General features: G+C 39.0%; 1 protein-coding gene across 2 annotated transcripts in view; it reads left to right on the forward strand.

Annotated features, from left to right (window-relative positions):
- Positions 1-17,556, forward strand: part of NELL1 (neural EGFL like 1) — a 915,720-nt gene that overhangs the window by 162,886 nt on the left and 735,278 nt on the right. For both annotated transcript variants that reach the window (XM_030829406.1, XM_030829407.1), the window contains exon 4: positions 11,360-11,530. In XM_030829406.1, the coding sequence (XP_030685266.1) occupies positions 11,360-11,530 (171 nt within the window). The remainder of the gene's footprint in view (positions 1-11,359; positions 11,531-17,556) is intronic.

The raw sequence follows: 17,556 nt of genomic DNA on the forward strand, positions 1-17,556 counted from the left end.
AACTGTGGTACATCTATATGATGGAGTATTACTTAGCTATAAAAAGAAATGCATGATTAAGCCATGCAAAGACACAGGTGAAACTTTTTTTTTTATGGTTGATCCTATTTGGATGGATCTTTAATGCATATTACTAAGTGAAAGAACCCAATTTGAAAAGGCTGAATACTGTATCATTCCATTTATATGACATTCTGGAAAAAGCCAAAAAAAAAAAAAAAAAGATAAGAAAAAGATAACAGGCTGGGCACGGTGGCTCACACTTGTAATCCCAGTACTTTGGGAGGCCGAAGCGGGTGGATCACGAGGTCAGGAGATCGAGACCACGGTGAAAGCCCATATCTACTAAAAAAAAAAAAAAAAAAAAGAAAAAAAAAATTAGCCGGGTGTGGTGGCGGGCGCCTGTAGTCCCAGCTACTTGGAGAGGCTGAGGCAGGAGAATGGTGGAACCCGGGAGGCGGAGCTTGCAGTGAGCCGAGATTGCGCCACTGCACTCCAGCCTGGGCGACAGAGTGAGACTCCGTCTCAAAAAAAAAAAAGATAACAAACAGATTAATGATTTCCAGGGCTTTGGGAGTTGGGGGAGTGTTAAATAGGTGAAGAGCAGAGGAATTTTTTAGGCAGTGGAACTATTGGGTGTAATTCTGTAATGGTGGACACAGGACACTATGCATATGTCAAAAGCCACAGAACCTTACAGCACTGAGAGTAAACCTCAATGTGTGCATATTTAAAAAAATCATTTAGGAAGTTAAGAGATCCCAGCATGGAATTCAGAATGTAACCGAATTATCTGACTGTATTACAAATGTGTGAAATAACCTTAACAATGGGGATTGGGGAAATAGGAGCTGACTTCTGGAACTTTGGAAATGAATGGAGTATGCAGGGCTAAAGGCTGAAGGAACTGTATATAGACACTTCATTTGAGTTGATACAGTTGTTTACCTGAGGGTATTGGTTAATGATATTAAAACCATTATACATGTATACAGAAAGTGAATAATTATGTAAATGGATAGTAGATTATGGGAGATTACAGATAAGCATGGGACAGAGACTAGAATTATCTATGTGATAACGGATTAGAGTTTAAGACATCAGTATGAATTCATGCTTAACTTACTTTAGATACAAATGGATACATATAGAAATATTTATAGATATGTGTATATATGCTGATTGTTATACACACACATATATTTCTTTGCTCTGTTGGCTGAGAGAGCTCAGAAGCAACAATACCTTGTAGCCATGAGCACACATAGTGGGCAAATCTTGATTTCGAATACCATTCTCCAGTAAAAGGAACAAGGCTTCCTTGGAGAGACGGTTGATTTTAGGATTGGGTAGGGAAATATATAAGATGAGCCTTGAGCATCTTGAACTACTAGAAAGTAAGGAAATGATCAAAACAAAATAAAACAAAACAAGAAACACGATGGGAGTAAGTCAAAGAAACCAGCTGAAAAACGTCCAACAGCTAAAGCTGGAACAATTTGAGCAACAAAATAAACAGTGTTGGATTATAACCCAAAGTAAAACATGGTAACCTAGGAGTCCACACTGATATAATAAGTGTTTGAATAAATAAATAAATGAGAATAGATAAATCTCCCATGCAGTAAAATTCTAAGTAATTTATGTAAAATGAATATTTGCATTTCAATATTCCATCCTCAAGGAGGTGGAATATAACTCCTCACTCCTTAAGTGTGAGCTCCACAGAATGTCTTCCTTCCAAAGAGGACAGTATAAAACTGGGAGGGGGAAGAGTATTTTTATAATGGAGAAAACTGACAAACATTTATCCAGGGAGATGAACCCTGACGGTAACATCAATAGTGATGTCATGTAGTAGAATGCGTTCTTAGATATGATACTGTGAAAATTGCACATTACTTCTATGGTATTCCTCCCCAAAAGTCACAACCCTAGTATAATTATGAGAAAAGTTAGACAAATCCCGATTGTCAGATATTTTACCAAATACCTGGCCAGTACTCCTCAAAAGTGTCAAGGTCATAAAAAAAGGCAAGTCTGAACTGGCACAGCTCTAAGGTGCCTGAGGAGGCATGACAAACAAATGTATTATAGCATCCTAGATAGGAATGTGGAACCTAGAAAGGGTACTAGGTAAAAACTAAGAAAATCTAAATAAAATATAGGCTTGGCTAATAATCTATTAATATTGGTTCATTAATAGGGCAGACTGGGTGTGGGCTATGTGGAAACTCTATTTTTGTAATTTTCTGCAAATATAAAACTATTCTAAAAGAGTTTATCATAAAAAACTTTGTACAAATACATGGGACATGAACACTAGTTGCCTATGAGGGTTGTTGGATACTGGGAAGACTGGGTACAGGATGGGAGGGAAATTTTTCACTGAGTACCTTTATAGATGTATCAGTTTATTTCTGAACAACGGAAATAAAAAAATTTAGAAAACTGAAGATTATATTTCTCGTTTGGGAACAATAATATTTCTTCTTTAAGCATTTTAGATAAAATTTAGAAACAAGTATAGAAAGTGCTACATATGTTTTGGTCGTTAGTACAATTACCATTACCACTACAACTACAACCACCATACTACATTTAGTGCCTATTTCCTAAATCTTGCTATTCATAAACATCTTAATTTTGAGTTCCTGGAGATCCGAAGTTATACCTTAGTCTTAAGATGCAGTTGTGCAATTCCAAGCTTAGTGCCTTCGGCTTGGTTGCTTAATAAATGTTTTCATTTGACTTTATTCGCAGGCCTTGACAATCAAAACCAAATGATTCCTCTCCCCTTGTCCTGCTAAATTAGCTAATTTTTTTTAAGTGTATTCTGCCACTAATTTTATTTTTCTATCTTAACTTGCCTGAAGTTTCATGTATTTTTCCTGGTTCTCTAGGGAAGTTAGAAGCCAGCCTTTACTTTGTTAAATACAGCATGGCTAATTCCATGTGGATTTTTAAAGAGTGTAATAGAACAGTTTTGAATGGGCATAAAGAGCCTGAGTTTTACATTTCATTTAACAGTGAGTGTTTTATTTTCAATAACAAAGGCAGTTTGTAATTGCTGTCACGATTAATCTCTTGCTATATGTTTGCTAAGAGGATTGAGTACAGAACTAATATGTAACCTTACAACTACAAGTAAAAATCACCAGATCTAGTCTAAACAAGAGAAAGGGGGAGGCAGAAAAGCACTTCTTTATGAGAAAAGGCAGAATGAGTATGCTTTCAGCAGCATCACACCTTTGTAAGGCTGTTTATTTTCATGTATATAGAAAGATGAAGGGAAATCATAATCAGTATTGGATACTAGGCAGTTTACAAGGCGATTTACAAACATATGTCATTTTATTCTCAAAATAAATCTGTGAAGTAGATGTTTATTTTCAACTAGATGAAGAAAAGAAGGCTTAGGGAAATGGTGTGTCCTGCCCACATTCACACATGGATTGAATGGCAGAGGGGAGGGATTGATCACAAGATGTCTGGGTTCGGAAGCCTCTTTACACCTGGCATATTTTTTTCTGGTATATATTCTGTTTCCATATTGCTCTGAATAAAGGAAACAGAAGTTGAGAGTACCAGAAGTTTGTCTGGGAAAATCAGGACTTTAGTTTAGTCAAATAGCTCTGTAGCCTTAAAGGGCACATGGACCTGGAACCCAAAGATACCTGATTCGCGAAAGAACCACCAATGGAGCCACTTCCATTTGTGTAAACAAGAAACTTGAGGCCAAAATGTTTGGGTTTGATATAAGAAAAATAATAGATTAATGAGAAAGATATTGAAGTAGTCCTAAGGTATTTATTTCTTTAAGTAGCCTCTGAAAACCATGTATTTTAAAACATGTAATGGTTTATATTAAATTACATTTTTGGTAGAATTCCATTTTTATAAATTAAAAGAAAATGTATAGCTATATATCTGTGGTGCTATTTATAAGCAGAAAATCAACATTTTGAGATTTGGTTATCTGGCCAATGACCCAGGCATTTAGTAGAAACATACTTAAGTGAATAGTTTTAATTTTTAAAGGTATAATAAAAATCTGTATACCTGAAGTTAGAGTGTTCCAGTTTCTATTGATGTATAAAAAAACTACCCCAAAACTTTTGCTAATAGTTTCTGTGGATCAGGAATTTGGACAGAGCCCAGAAAGGATGGCTTATCTCTATTCCACCACTTTTGTGGCTTCAGTGAGAAGAGTGGACAGCTGGGCAGGCCAGCTGGAGGTGTCTTCACTCATAAAGCTGGTGTTTATAATGGCTTTTGGCTGGGATCCCAGTTGGGATGGTCAACTAGAGCACCTACATGCCACCTCCCCAGTACGGTCTGGACTTCCTCACAGCAAGGTGGCCTCAGGGTAGTTGGACTTCTTACAAGGTGACTTAGGGATTAAAGCACAAGTGTTCTGGTAAACAAGATAGAAACTGCGTTTTGACATTTATGGAAGTCACCAAGCATTACTTTTGCCCTTAAAATACTTACAAGTCCATCCAGGTTCAAGGGGAGGAGACACAGTTCCCACCTTTCAAGGTAAGGAATGTGAAGTTCACATTGTAGAAGAGTATGCAAGATGGGAGATGCTGTGACTGAAAATACAGTTTTCCCAACAGAATATTAAGCCATTTAATTCAGGTTGTCTGTGATATACAGGACAGGAGATGACTGTGTTCACGCCTGCTGCCATTTCTTTTTACTTATAGACTAGCAATAACTTGTGCCCGTTGTTACTTTTCAGCGTTTTTTCTTTTTGCCTTTCTTCGGTTTCATGTTTCTGTACCTCTCTTTACTGACTCAAGGTAGACTAGTAATCTCTAAATTTCGTTGGTTATTATCAGTAAAAGTTTATTTTTGTTTACTTCCCAGTTCAATGTTAATCTGCATGAGGAAAGGTATCTCTGCTCCATGAAGTCATTTATAGACCCAGACTTTTTCCACCATATGGTGCCACCACCCAATAAGGCCTCAGAATTCTCCACTGGATGTCCGCTACTGGTGTGGATAAGGCACATCCTCTGTTAACTCTTTTGGCCTGGACATAATACACAGCACCTCTGCTCATGTTTTTTTTTTTTTTTTTTTTTTTTTTGGTGACAGCTACTCATGTGGTCCCTCCTAGATTCAAGGGAACTGGGGAATATACTTTAGTGTGTGCCCAGTGTGCAGGGAGAAGGCGGGGTATAGATATTGGCTACATCTGCTACACTTACCTCTCCTTCCTCTCTCCTCCAGGCTGATAAGGAGTCAGGAGCCTGAATGTTGACATAATATCAAGAATAGAATGAGACTAATTGACCAACCAATCAGATGCAAATTAGCATAAGAATTCTAGTAATTTAGACCTGAGCTGGACTTTAAAAACTATTTAGTTCAATAGTTTAAAACTATTTTTGGAGGTGGATCTCTTTTATCCAGATGAAATCTTACGGGAAACTCCAATTTATGTAATAGATGGCAGTGAAGTTGCTCTGGTTAAAAAAGTTTATAGGCCTCGTCTTTTCCCTCTGCCATAGACTCTAAGAGCATTTTGAGGAATCCTAGGGCTTTGCGGATCAGATATAATTACTTTATTTAAGACACATTAAAAAAACTGAGGCACAGAGGGGCGGGGACGTGATATGCCAAAAATTACATGGTTTGTCTGGCAGGTTTAAGGTTGCAACTCAAGCTTCAGTAGTCCCACTCTATTTACTTAAAAATGGTGGTACTGCCTCTTTTTCAGGACACATAGTCATTGAGACCCCTGGTCTAAGGGGGAGCACGGTATACCTGCCTTGTGTTGTTGGCTTAATCTCTTTATTAGCCAAATAGTGGACTTAGGACCAGGAAAGAGACAGGAGCTTCAGCATGGGCTGGGCGCTGTGGCTCACGCCTCTAATCCCAGCAGTTTGGGAGGCCGAGGTGGGAGGATCACTTGAGATTAGAAGTTCGAGACCAGCCTGGCCAACATGGTGAAACCCTGTCTCTACTAAAAATACAAAAATTAACCAGGCATGGTGGCGGGGTGCCTGTAGTCCCAGCTACTCAGGAGGCTGAGCCAGAAGAATGGCTTGAATGTGGGAGGTGGAGGTTGCAGTGAGCCAAGATCGTGCCACTGCAGCCTGGGCAACAGAGTGAGACTCTGTTTAAAAAAAAAAAGAGCTTCAGCATGAACAGCTGTGGCATTTTTTTCCAGAGTGATAAGATAGCATAAAGAATGAGGGCTGGCACCTGGGTCTGCAATAGTCTGACTTGGCAGCATACCTTGACTGAGGGCATCATGAGAACCATGGATGGAGGCTGCCTGAGTTCACTTGAACTGTTTTGTCCTCTGACCCTGATGTGATCATGCCACTGTACCCAGTGAGCCTGGAACTAGATTGCTTTTGTTTAAATCCCAGATCTGTTCTTATCTACCCATACAGACTTGGGCAAGTTATTTAATCTTTCTGTACTTTGGTTTCATCTTCTATAAAATAGGGATGATAATAGTTGGTAATTTTTAAGGTTGTTATGAGGATTACATGAGGAAATATTTGCAGACTAGTGCCTGGCCCATAATCACTACTATAGAAATATTTGTTAAAACAAGTAAAATATCTTAAAGGTTTGTGGTAGGAATTATTTTGATATGAAAAAGACAGACCTAAAGGCAGTTCTCCTAGTAATGATTAGTACTCAGTAGGTATTGGCTATTATTACATAAATAATGTTAGCTATATTGTTTTTGTTATCATTGTTATTATTATTGCCCATAAAAATAGAGTTACCCTTTATTGAGGTCCTACAAAATTGTAGGCACTATGCTGGGAAACTTATTTTTTTCATCATCTTTAGGATTTTCCAGGATTTGTGGAAATGATCTACCCAGGTACTCTCTCTCTGTATGTAGTGGCTTATTCCTTTTATAGAAAGTAGCTGGACACCTGCCTGGGTTTCTGTCTATCTGGAGAGTCCTGCTAGGGGTATACACACTGGGAAAGGGTGTCATCTTGTTTCCCAAATCCATTTTGCTTTGACCTCCCCACCCAGACTCCTAGGAAGCAATGGTTTATTCAGGGCCACAGAAAAATCATTGTTGGAATGTAAGCAGGTACTGCACTAACTCTGGAGCCCTTTGGGTGTGATATATTTCTCTAAATAGCTAGTATATATCCTTGTAGAATAACTGGAAAAGAGACCTTTTCTAAGAAATATTTTACCTTTACTTGTGATTTAGTGCTGGATGCCATCTAAAATTAACTTTCACTGTTTTCACTCTTGTACACAGAAGCCACATAATTCATACAGCAATAATCACTTTAACATTTTGAATATATCTAGCCCTTCTATTATATATATAAAATATATTTTATATATTATATAAATATAAAATTTTATATAAATATATGAAGATAAAATTTTATTATAAATATATCAATATAAAATTATATTATATTATATATTATATATTTTAATATTATGTATGTAATCAAAATAGGATACCTTTGGTATCAATTTTGGGGAAAGTGATAAAAATTTTAATAAAAATAACTTGATTGATCTTTTAGAATTATTGTTCCTGAATTTATTTCCAGATCTACTAAGGAATTCAGATAGTCTTATGAAAATTGACTTCAGTTCATGGTAATACTGACTGTACCTGATACCCAAGGGTGGACCTTTGGGGAATTATGCATGTTGATTCTGGGTAGGGTCTACCTTGCACTTAAGCAAAGGCCTGGGCTTAAAAAATTCAGCTAAGTAAATACAGGTTGGAAAAGATTTGCCTTCATAACATTTTGTGTGAAAGGTCTTGGGGTGTTAGTTGATGGGAAAGTCAGTGTAGGCATAGTTGTGCACAGCTCAGAGCAAAGCAGGTGACAGTGTCACTGTACTTTGCATTAGACCACATCTGTACGAGTGCCTTTATTCCTGAATGCTGTATTTAAGTGGAAAATTGATTCATTTGACCATGCCTAGTGCATGGTGACCAACATGGGGAAGGCTGCAAAGAGGACGAAGGCAGAATCCTTGTCCAGGAGGGGCTCATAGTTCAGATGGAGATGGGAGTATAAAGGAAGGAGCCAGGGATGCTTGGCTTGAAAAAGAAGAGGGAGTATCACTGATGTTTTCAAATATTTGCAGGATGAGCAGACTTTTCTGGGAGCGAAGGCAGTTTGTTGGAACAACACACTTGGCTGAGGTCCAAGGCTAAGGGCTCGCAAAATCTTTTGCTTACAAAATCTGGCTTATAGTTTTATCATTTATACGGCTGCCCTCCCCAGAGACTCTTGAAAAGACCCCAATACACCTGAGTCCTGAAGAATGAAGACTGGTGAGGGGTAGATTGCTCACTAGATACCAGCCTACTGTCACTTCCAGTGTCCTCCTTCTACGTGGCAGCACCACATGGCTCCTATTCACTTGCTCGTAGCGTCAAACTTCTGCTCCCCTCATCATGACCAGCTGGCCAGGAAGTAAGGCAACACCTGGCGTACTACTATAGTGCTTCTTAAACACAGATGTAAACATAGAACATGAATCATCTGGGAGTTTTGTTGAAATGCAGATTCTGCTGCAGTAGACCTTGGGGTTATCCCAAGAATCTGAATTTCCACAGGCGATACTACTATTGGTGGTCTATAGACCACCCTGAGTCACAAGATTCTACTAGAAAACATGAGTCTTCCCTCCAGGCCACAGCCAAATTCCAACAGGCCAAATGACTTTCTGCTCAGAGTTGCCTCACATCTTTATTTGTAGAGCATTACTGCCTGGAAATATTGCCTTATTTTCCTCCCAGCCCTCATGAAAGAATTTTATCCAGATGTCGCTTAGCCATACAGTGTTTTTATTATTGCTAAGGCCGCTTCAGCAGTTATCTGACATGTTTTTTCAAAAATATATCATCTTGACTTTCATCCAAGTTGCATGAGATGCAGCACTTTTTGAATATGTGCAGGATGTGGCCAGAAACTTTAGTCTAAAATACAAGTATCATTTGCCTGACATTAGGACAGACTTCTTTTCTCATAGCTATATATTTGTGATTACCCCAACGTAATCACTGATACCAGTGCTTTACAAAGTGATCTTTAAGAGATCCGTTTATAATACACTGAACACTTGCTCAATGAGGCCACAACCCCAAGAATAATGATGAAATCTGGTTAAATGTGTTTGCCTCCCTGTTTAATGATTCCATCAGGTGACTTCTGTGAGTATTTCTAATTGTCATTGATTGAAGCCCTTTCAAGTTCATGTCCCTTCCCCCAGTAGTTGATTATTGGTCAAAGTAAAGTAATTGAGAGATTTCTCATGATGTGTGAATCCTGGTAAGATCTCAAATGTAAGCTCGTGGTGCATTTCTATACAGGTGCTAAAGGGTCTTAGGCAAGATACTTAATATCTTTGATCATCTATAAAATAGGGATAGTGAAATCTACCTTAAAGAAATTAAAAAGATGATGTCTATGAAAGCACTTGCTGTATTCCTGGCACATGACAATCATTCATTAAATGACTTTTCTTGCCTCCTCGTTTGTTCCTTTTAGGCCATTTTCCACCTTTTTTGGGGGGGTGGGGGAGGGACATATTTTACTTCCTTCTTCACTAGTCACAAAGCACCTTCAGAAGTGGGATATATATTTTAAACCCCTTTTTAGTTTTTCATTATGTGTTCAGTAAAGACATGTTGAATGAATTAATGAATGGCCCATAGTCTGTAACATCTTCTTGACCTCGAAGTTCTCTGATTGTTTGATTCTTCAGTGTTCTAACAACTTAGAAGAAACTGGAGAATTCCCTTAAAATAAATGTCTTCTTTGTTAAAGCATTTCCTTTTGTGCAGTCTTATAAAGTACGTATTACATAAATTATTACTAATAAGTATGAACCTGGGCCTAGAAGCTGGCTGCTATGGTATAAATAATCTCGTTTAGTTTATGACCTTGGGCATGATTCTTTGTACTGGTGCAAATGAGGTGGGTCAGAGGCTGGTCTTGACTCTCTGCTTGCCCTTCACTGTTTACTTTGGAAAGATCTGTGAAAGGTGAGCAAGAAATATGTATTTGTTCTTTGGCACGACTTTTGGGATTCAGGCACAACAGAGGCTGAGTTTCCTGATATATTCATTTTAGAATGAATGGTCTTATGAGTAGAATATACTCATAGAAGATGCATTTTGTCTTTTAGATTAAATACAGTTTGGCTCGTGGGGTTAGCCAGCTCAGTGGATTAGAATAGAAGCAGCAGGCCCTTCCAAATCTAGGGATTAAGCCTAGTTACCTGTCTAGGCGAATCGCTCTGGAGTTGCCCGTATGAATGAGTTGTTGGAGTTAGTGCCTGGTGAGGCTATCCTCACCACTTTGTCATCATGCCTCTGGGATGGGCAACAAACTGGCAGAAAGTGCACACATTGTCAAATTTAGATCTAAGTTTAAATCTGGTTTGGGTATGTTTAATCCTTAATCTCAGTTTTTAAGTTTTTTAAAAAAGATAACACCAGTCTCATAGGTTTTCTGAGTGATAAATTAGTATATGTGAAATACCTAGTGCAAGCTCTGGCAGTGAGATCAGGCCCAATGTTGATGACAATGACACATTTCAGAAGAGAGGCATAGGAAACAAAATAGTTTTGGCACCTGTGAAAGTACCAGCCCTGTTGTGTGCCTGAGGAGTGTCCCAAAATTGCTTATGGCATTTTATGACTGAAGTGCAGACCACAGTGGTAAGGCTAAGAATTTCTTATGGGTTTGAAAAACAGGATCATAATCTTGGAAAAGAAAAAACTTAATTGCATATTTCATTCTCTGATAATTTGAAACACTAATTCTTATGTGACTAGCTTCAACATTTTCTCCCCTACTGATTATCTAGGAATTGTTATTCAATTATATCTTTTTGTTTACAGAGAAGAAAAAAGACTAATCTTTTCATTCTGACAACGTATTTCAATCTCTGATGTCCAACATGACTTCTATTTCCCTTTAATTATTGAAAAAGTAAAGATAATAGTTCTAAAAATAACCATCAATAGATCCATTCCACATGAATGGCCTGTTTTAGACATTCATGGAATGAGGGTTCTGATTTGTACTTTGAAGTATTTAAGAAACACTGCACTGAGTTTTGCTAATTAGCTGTGGCTTGTTACCTCACGGTGGATCAATTGATCTCTGTTTCAGAGGCTCAAGATGTTGCCATGAGGGTTCTCAGATAATAGATTCATTGGGTGTCCTACAGTGAATTGATTTTAGGTCTTGGCTCTTTGTGCCATGTTTAGCTAATTTTAGATTGTGAGAGACCTGGTAGTAAGGGGTTGAGGGATTGATGATGGCTGTGATATCCAGAACTAAAATAAAACAAATGTTTGTTCCTTTACATACAGCTATTTTGAACTGGAGAGCAGCGGCCTGAGGGATGAGATTCGGTATCATTACATACACAATGGGAAGCCAAGGACAGAGGCACTTCCTTACCGGATGGCAGATGGACGATGGCACAAGGTTGCACTGTCAGTTAGCGCCTCTCATCTCCTGCTCCATGTCGACTGTAACAGGTATTTTTTTGTCTTTGAGCATTGCTGATTCTGCCCTTGAAATCAAGCAATGGAAAAGGGGAAAAAATATCAAATTCCTTCAAGACTTGCCAGGAAACAAACACCAAGGGACCCTAATTGTAATTTAACCTACCAAATAGGGACATTAGGCATGCTGAAATGACCAACTGTGATATGATAAGAAAACAGTTCATTAAGATGAAACTGTATCCCGTGATTAGGAGCAAATGTACAAAAGGTTGATTGCAGATTGGGGAATAGTAAGTGCACCTCAGTGTGCTCCAGGCACTGGCTGGAATTTCATGGAGCTGTGATCACAGTTAACGGTGATATATTGTTGTTGCGTTCATTCCACTTGGAAGCGAATAGGCTTGTCTACCTTGGAATGAATCTGAGAAGCCTGTGCCACTGAAGCAGCTAATTCTATTTCACTTCATCAAGCTCACCTTTGCTTAAATATCTTTTCCAAATGGAGGCTTCTTAAAGAGGCTGTTCTTTGAGCCTTTTGGAATTGATGCCATGTATTTTCTCCAGAGGAATGAGCCTTCCAGCTTGTCAGGGGATGGTGGGACTAGGGGGTTTCACAGGAGGTTTTGGGTTGGGGTGGGATGGAAATGTTGTCTCCCTTGTCTGTCACTGGAGCCAGGTTTAATGAAAATTGAAGAATGAGGGAGACCACTGGTTTCTATTGGATCATTTATGGCTGGACAGCTGGATAATGGTGTTCAAGGGGAACGTTTCTATCTCTCCATAACCCACTGAAAATCCTTATGGATGGTGACCCAAGTCCAATTACAGAGATTTTTTTGCATTCTGAGCAGTGCCCATGCATTGTTGATTCTCAGTAATGATGCCATCAAAGTTAAAATGACTTTTCAGCCACACAAGGCTTGCTCCCTTGAACCCAGGATAAAGAACAGGCATATTGGGGATAGCCTCCCTTCCAAAAACCATCAAGAGGAGAGATGTTCCAAGGTCAGTAAGCTTCAGACCGCATTTCTCCATGAGGAGATGCTTGAATGTGCCTGCCACTCTGGCTCTGCAGTCTCTTTTAGAAGAGTTGGAAGGGCAGGGAACTGTTGTCAGGCTCAAGGGAGGGTTTGCCATCTTGAGGTGAGTCTTGGTCCATTTTGATGTGACCTATTTAAGGTGCTTTTTAGACTTCTGAAGAATTGTGGTTTCCACCAGATATAATAAGTATGTCTGGACAGAGTTTCCATAGAAACCACTAGCTCCTTTGTACCCTGCAGACTGGGGCTCGGCAGCCTGGATAAAGCCAATGCTTAGCTGCTATATCCATTTTCACTTTCAAGAGCTCATTGCCCCCTTCAATTCTCTAGAATTAAAGTGGCCTGTCAGGCAGCACTCCTATGACCCACTGTGACCTACCACCCACATGCTGTCCAAATGGGATTGCAGAGGAAGAGCCCTGCTTGTCCTTCTAAGCCACAGGACAGAAAGAGGCCACAAAACCCTAGTTTAGTAATTTCCAACTTAAGAGTCCTGGAGATACTGCTGTTTTCTTGCTATGCAGTTTTTTGTTTCTTCCTTCCAAAAATTTTACTCTGTTTTCTGACATTCTTCTCTCTGGAGAAGTTCTTAGGTGGTGCTTGGCCTTTAGTGCTCAGTCCATATTTGTGGTGGTGGTTGTTATTTACGCTGCATATCAATGGCACCTCTTTGACCCTGCCTTCAGACTTTCATACTCTGTACGTCCTTCATGGCAACCATGACCTCTCTACCAGGAGAGTGAGAAGAGGATGGGAGATCTGTAGTTCACAGTATTCTTTAGAGTCATTGCCATTTATAAAGAATTGACTGAGGGTATTCCAAATATTCCTTCTGTTTTCTTAATATTTTTCATACTTTGGCTTGTGGCATAACATGTCCCTTATGTAAGATCTTGGAGGGAAAACTTACGAAGTTGCTGCTAGTTAATGATTCTTAGACTCTAAACACAAATGCATTTTTCAGGTAGGTCAGGAGAAAAAATGGCCCCAAAAGACTGAGTCATAAGAAAAGTAAATTTTGATTTTCATGTAGGAAAAGTCTAGAAACATGGTTCCAAAATCTGACTATACCTAAGAATTACCTGGGGAACATATTAAAAAAATGGATAACCAGGCTTTGCCTCTGACCTACTGGATTAGATTCCATGAGGGTGGAACCTGAGAAGCAATATTTTTAATAAGCCCTCCATATAGGTTCCATGCGGGCAGTCTACCCTTGGTGCATGGCCTGGCATTTCAAAACCACTGGTTTAGAAAGAGGGGAAGGAATTTGGTGGAGAGGCTGGGCTACAACAAATAAATGAAGTCTTGGAAGACCAGTTACCTGAAGGAGGGTAAGAAGGAGAAAAGGATTAAGGAGAGGGTAGTGTCTAATGCATGAAACAAACTTTACCTTCTTCACAAGTTTCTTCCCAGCCAGAACTTGCCAACTTTACAGTAGCAGAAGCTCTGTCCCATATATCAAGATGCTGGTTCTATCATTTTTCGTCTCAGCCACCCTCATAGAGAGTGAATTTCAGCTATCCATTACTACTTTGTGATTCTTATTTTTTGATCCCTGTTACTCTTAGAGTTTTTCTCAACCTTTCACCCAGTAGTGTTCTGCTGATTAGAGCATGAAAGGAGATGATGTTAGATAACAATTGAATGTTGATTGTGCTAGGCACAGTGCTGTGTACTTTACATAGATTAACTTATTCCATATTCATTCTATTAGTTTTTCCTCTAAGATGAGGAAACTGAGGTTATATATTTGTCTGTAATCCTGCTACTAATAAATGGCAGCACCAGGATTTGAACCCAAGTTTGACCTATGAGAGTCTGCATCTAGCTACTATTAAGCTATTTAGCCCAATAGTGGGGACCATCGAGACACTTTATTTGGTACATGAGGGAAGGCCAAGATTCAATGTGAGTTTGTTCCTTTCTAGTATTTCTCTGTCACATGTCTTATATTGCTAATCCTGGGAGCTGCTTGGAAAGATGTGAAATCTAATTGATGGAACCCTTTGCATTGGTGCTGGAGAAGAGATATACATTTATTGAGCCTCTACTATAGGCCAGGTAATGTTCTAGTAATAGTATTCCTTAGGATAACCCTATGGGGACAGTTTTACTAGACCCATTTTCATATTTGCAAATAGAAAAGCTCAAGATAAATAACTAGGTGTCAATCACATAATACAATAAGCATATAACCAAAACTTTGAGTCTGAATCTATCTCCAAAACCTTAGTCTAACCCACCCTCCAGGTCACCTCCATAGTGTGCTAATGACATGTACTGCCAAAGACAAGGTCACAACCACACCAGGGAGTCTTCCCACGGGAGAGATATTACGGAAGGTTCAGGGACCATGAAAACATCTAAAATCAAGAAGAGATTTCCCAGATAATTCCATTGCTCTGAGGAATATTAATGTGGCAGGATTTTGCACATTATTTTTTAAGGTCAGAATTGAGAAACAGCTTTTTCAGACCTAATTGTACAAATTGTCACAAGAAAAGCAACTGCTATTTTAGTTGGTAGTTCAACACTTTCTGCTTGCTACTGAGACACTTTTCTCCTTGCTTCAGCTGTTTAGCTGGGCCTAGTTAGAAGTTCCTGATGTGTGGATAGCAGATTACCTGAAGCTAGAAACATAAAAGGAACCATTCAGTTGGGTGGGCAGACTGATTATCTCCATTGCCTTGGGTTTTTCTCTGGCTGACTTTTATAATAAGAGTTGCCAACAAAGCCTAGAATGAAACCTGAACAAACCTTTCTTAGATTCACCCTCTCCCTTCTCAGCTCACTTTACAGCCTGTCTCTATTACTCAAAGGACAGAATCCACCGACATCTGGGATTCAGTGCATAAGCAACCTTTCCCTTTCACAACAAAATGAATTTTATTTCCTTCTCTTTATTTGTAACTTTTAATTTTCATTCAGCCCATCAAATTTATTTATTGGGCACACTATCTCTGCCAGGCTGTGTAGGATACAAGGAAATAAGAGTCCTTGCCGTCAGGAAGTTCTTGTCTTATTCATTTAGTCATTTTAAATTCGTTCTGAAACCACCAGAGCCCCTCACAGTGATTGGGCCTAGTCCTTGGGTATCAGAGGAAGCCTGGATGCAGACAAGAGCCCTGTAAGCAGGCTGATTTGGTAACTCGCAATGGCAGCTGAACAATGGAAAGAACTGGAAACAGTGAACTCCCAGGATCTTGATCTTGAAGTGACAGTGGAGCTGAGCTCCTCAGCAGCTAAGAGATGGATGGCTTTTAATTCACCCAGCCTTTGGCCACCACTTTGTGTAATATGCAGGCATCCCTACCCTGTGTTAACCTCCTTATGCCTCATTGCTGGAAAAATTCAGCTCTTAAGTGCAGTCTATCACATTTCAACTTAGCTCTTATATTTTCAGACTTGTTCAAATGTGTATGGCACATACACACACATCTGCAGCCCGATTGTCACCTTGACAGGGAGTTAACAAGTGATTAGACTAGACTAAACATATTTAGCTTTTACTTTTTAACACATGCTATTTATTATCCACAGAGCACATCCAATTTTTGCATACAACTGATCTTGAAAAGCATGCAGAATCCAACACTAAACTTGCTACAAATCACTGAATGAGTCAGTAATTCAAGGTTTCTATCTAAAATTTCAGAGTAATTTCAGAATGTGAGCATCTGTTTATATGTGTAGACTTTTCATAATGAAATCTGTTGATATGGCATCTTCCTTCCAGAAAGCTCTGCAACTACTTACCAACATATTATTTAACCTTGTACTTTTTGAGGTGGTTAAATCACAAGTGTAATGCATGACATTGGTTTTATACAAGCATTTCTGCTGTAGTATGCAGAGGGAAATTAAGAGATGACTATCAAAGGTCTCGGCTTTCAAGAGAGCCAGGCTGAGACTCTCAATCTCCTGGTTCTCCAATTGATGTGCTCTTCACTTCATAAACAGAAATACAAGAGCACAGGTCATTATCAAAATTAATTAAAATAAAATTGGAAGCTAGCATATGCCTCATGTCAAACTAACAAAGCAGCTTCAGGTTGTCTAGGAAGAGATGGGAAGCAAGCTAGGAAGATAGGACATACTCCTGTGTAAATTTAAGTAACAGTACAAGGCAAGAGATGTGGTAAGGCAGTCAGTATATGATGTATTGCTGGATTCCTGGTAGAGGCAATCAGTTCTGGGAGATCACAGTAGGGGAAGCTCCTGGGGGGGACTTGGAGTAACCTCTCAATTTCTTACCAGCCTAGGTGAAAATGCATGACAATCTCTACAGCTTTATCGTTTCACCATTATGTGATCTGATTCTGTACCAGTCACCATGAGTCAGGCTTAGAACAAGGTTTATCTCACAGGCGTAACAGTGCTAAATCTAGTGTGGTGAGAGAAAAGCATGTATGGGTAAGTAGTATTGAGTTGGTAGTGAGGGAAGGTCTGTAGGGAGAGACAGAGAAGGAAGTGTGGGGGAGGGGAGGAAAAGGAAAGATTTGTCTTCCATGTTTCATATTTGAGGCATTTGCGCCCCGTAGTTTAATCTAAATGGAAACACATTTTGGACCCTAGTCTTGGTTTTGCCATTTATAAAATGTGATTTTTATGTAATGATGCAGGAGTGTGAAAGCAAGAAATCTATGTCTAATTTTCTCATTCATTCATTCATTCACTCATTTATATGTCAGAAACTGCGCTTGCATCTGTAAAATGGCGGTAATATGAATTCTTCTACCATAGGGTTGTGGTAGGAATTTCGCTAGAGGGTATATGCCAAATCCTCTGAAAATGTTAAGCTTCTGTATGAACATATAACATCATTAAGCACAACAAACATGTAGCATCATATAGAGAAGGTTTTAATATGTTGTACTGAAAATGAGTAACATTTAGTCAAATTTTTACCTCTGTAAAAATAGTGGCTTATATCCCATGGATTCAGGACATAATGTGTAATGTAGATTCACTGAAAAATGTGAGGTTTCTGAGGTTATTCTGCTTTCCAGATCC

Source organism: Nomascus leucogenys, chromosome 15 (genome assembly GCF_006542625.1).
Source record: "Nomascus leucogenys isolate Asia chromosome 15, Asia_NLE_v1, whole genome shotgun sequence".
In the NCBI taxonomy this organism is placed as follows: domain Eukaryota; kingdom Metazoa; phylum Chordata; class Mammalia; order Primates; family Hylobatidae; genus Nomascus; species Nomascus leucogenys.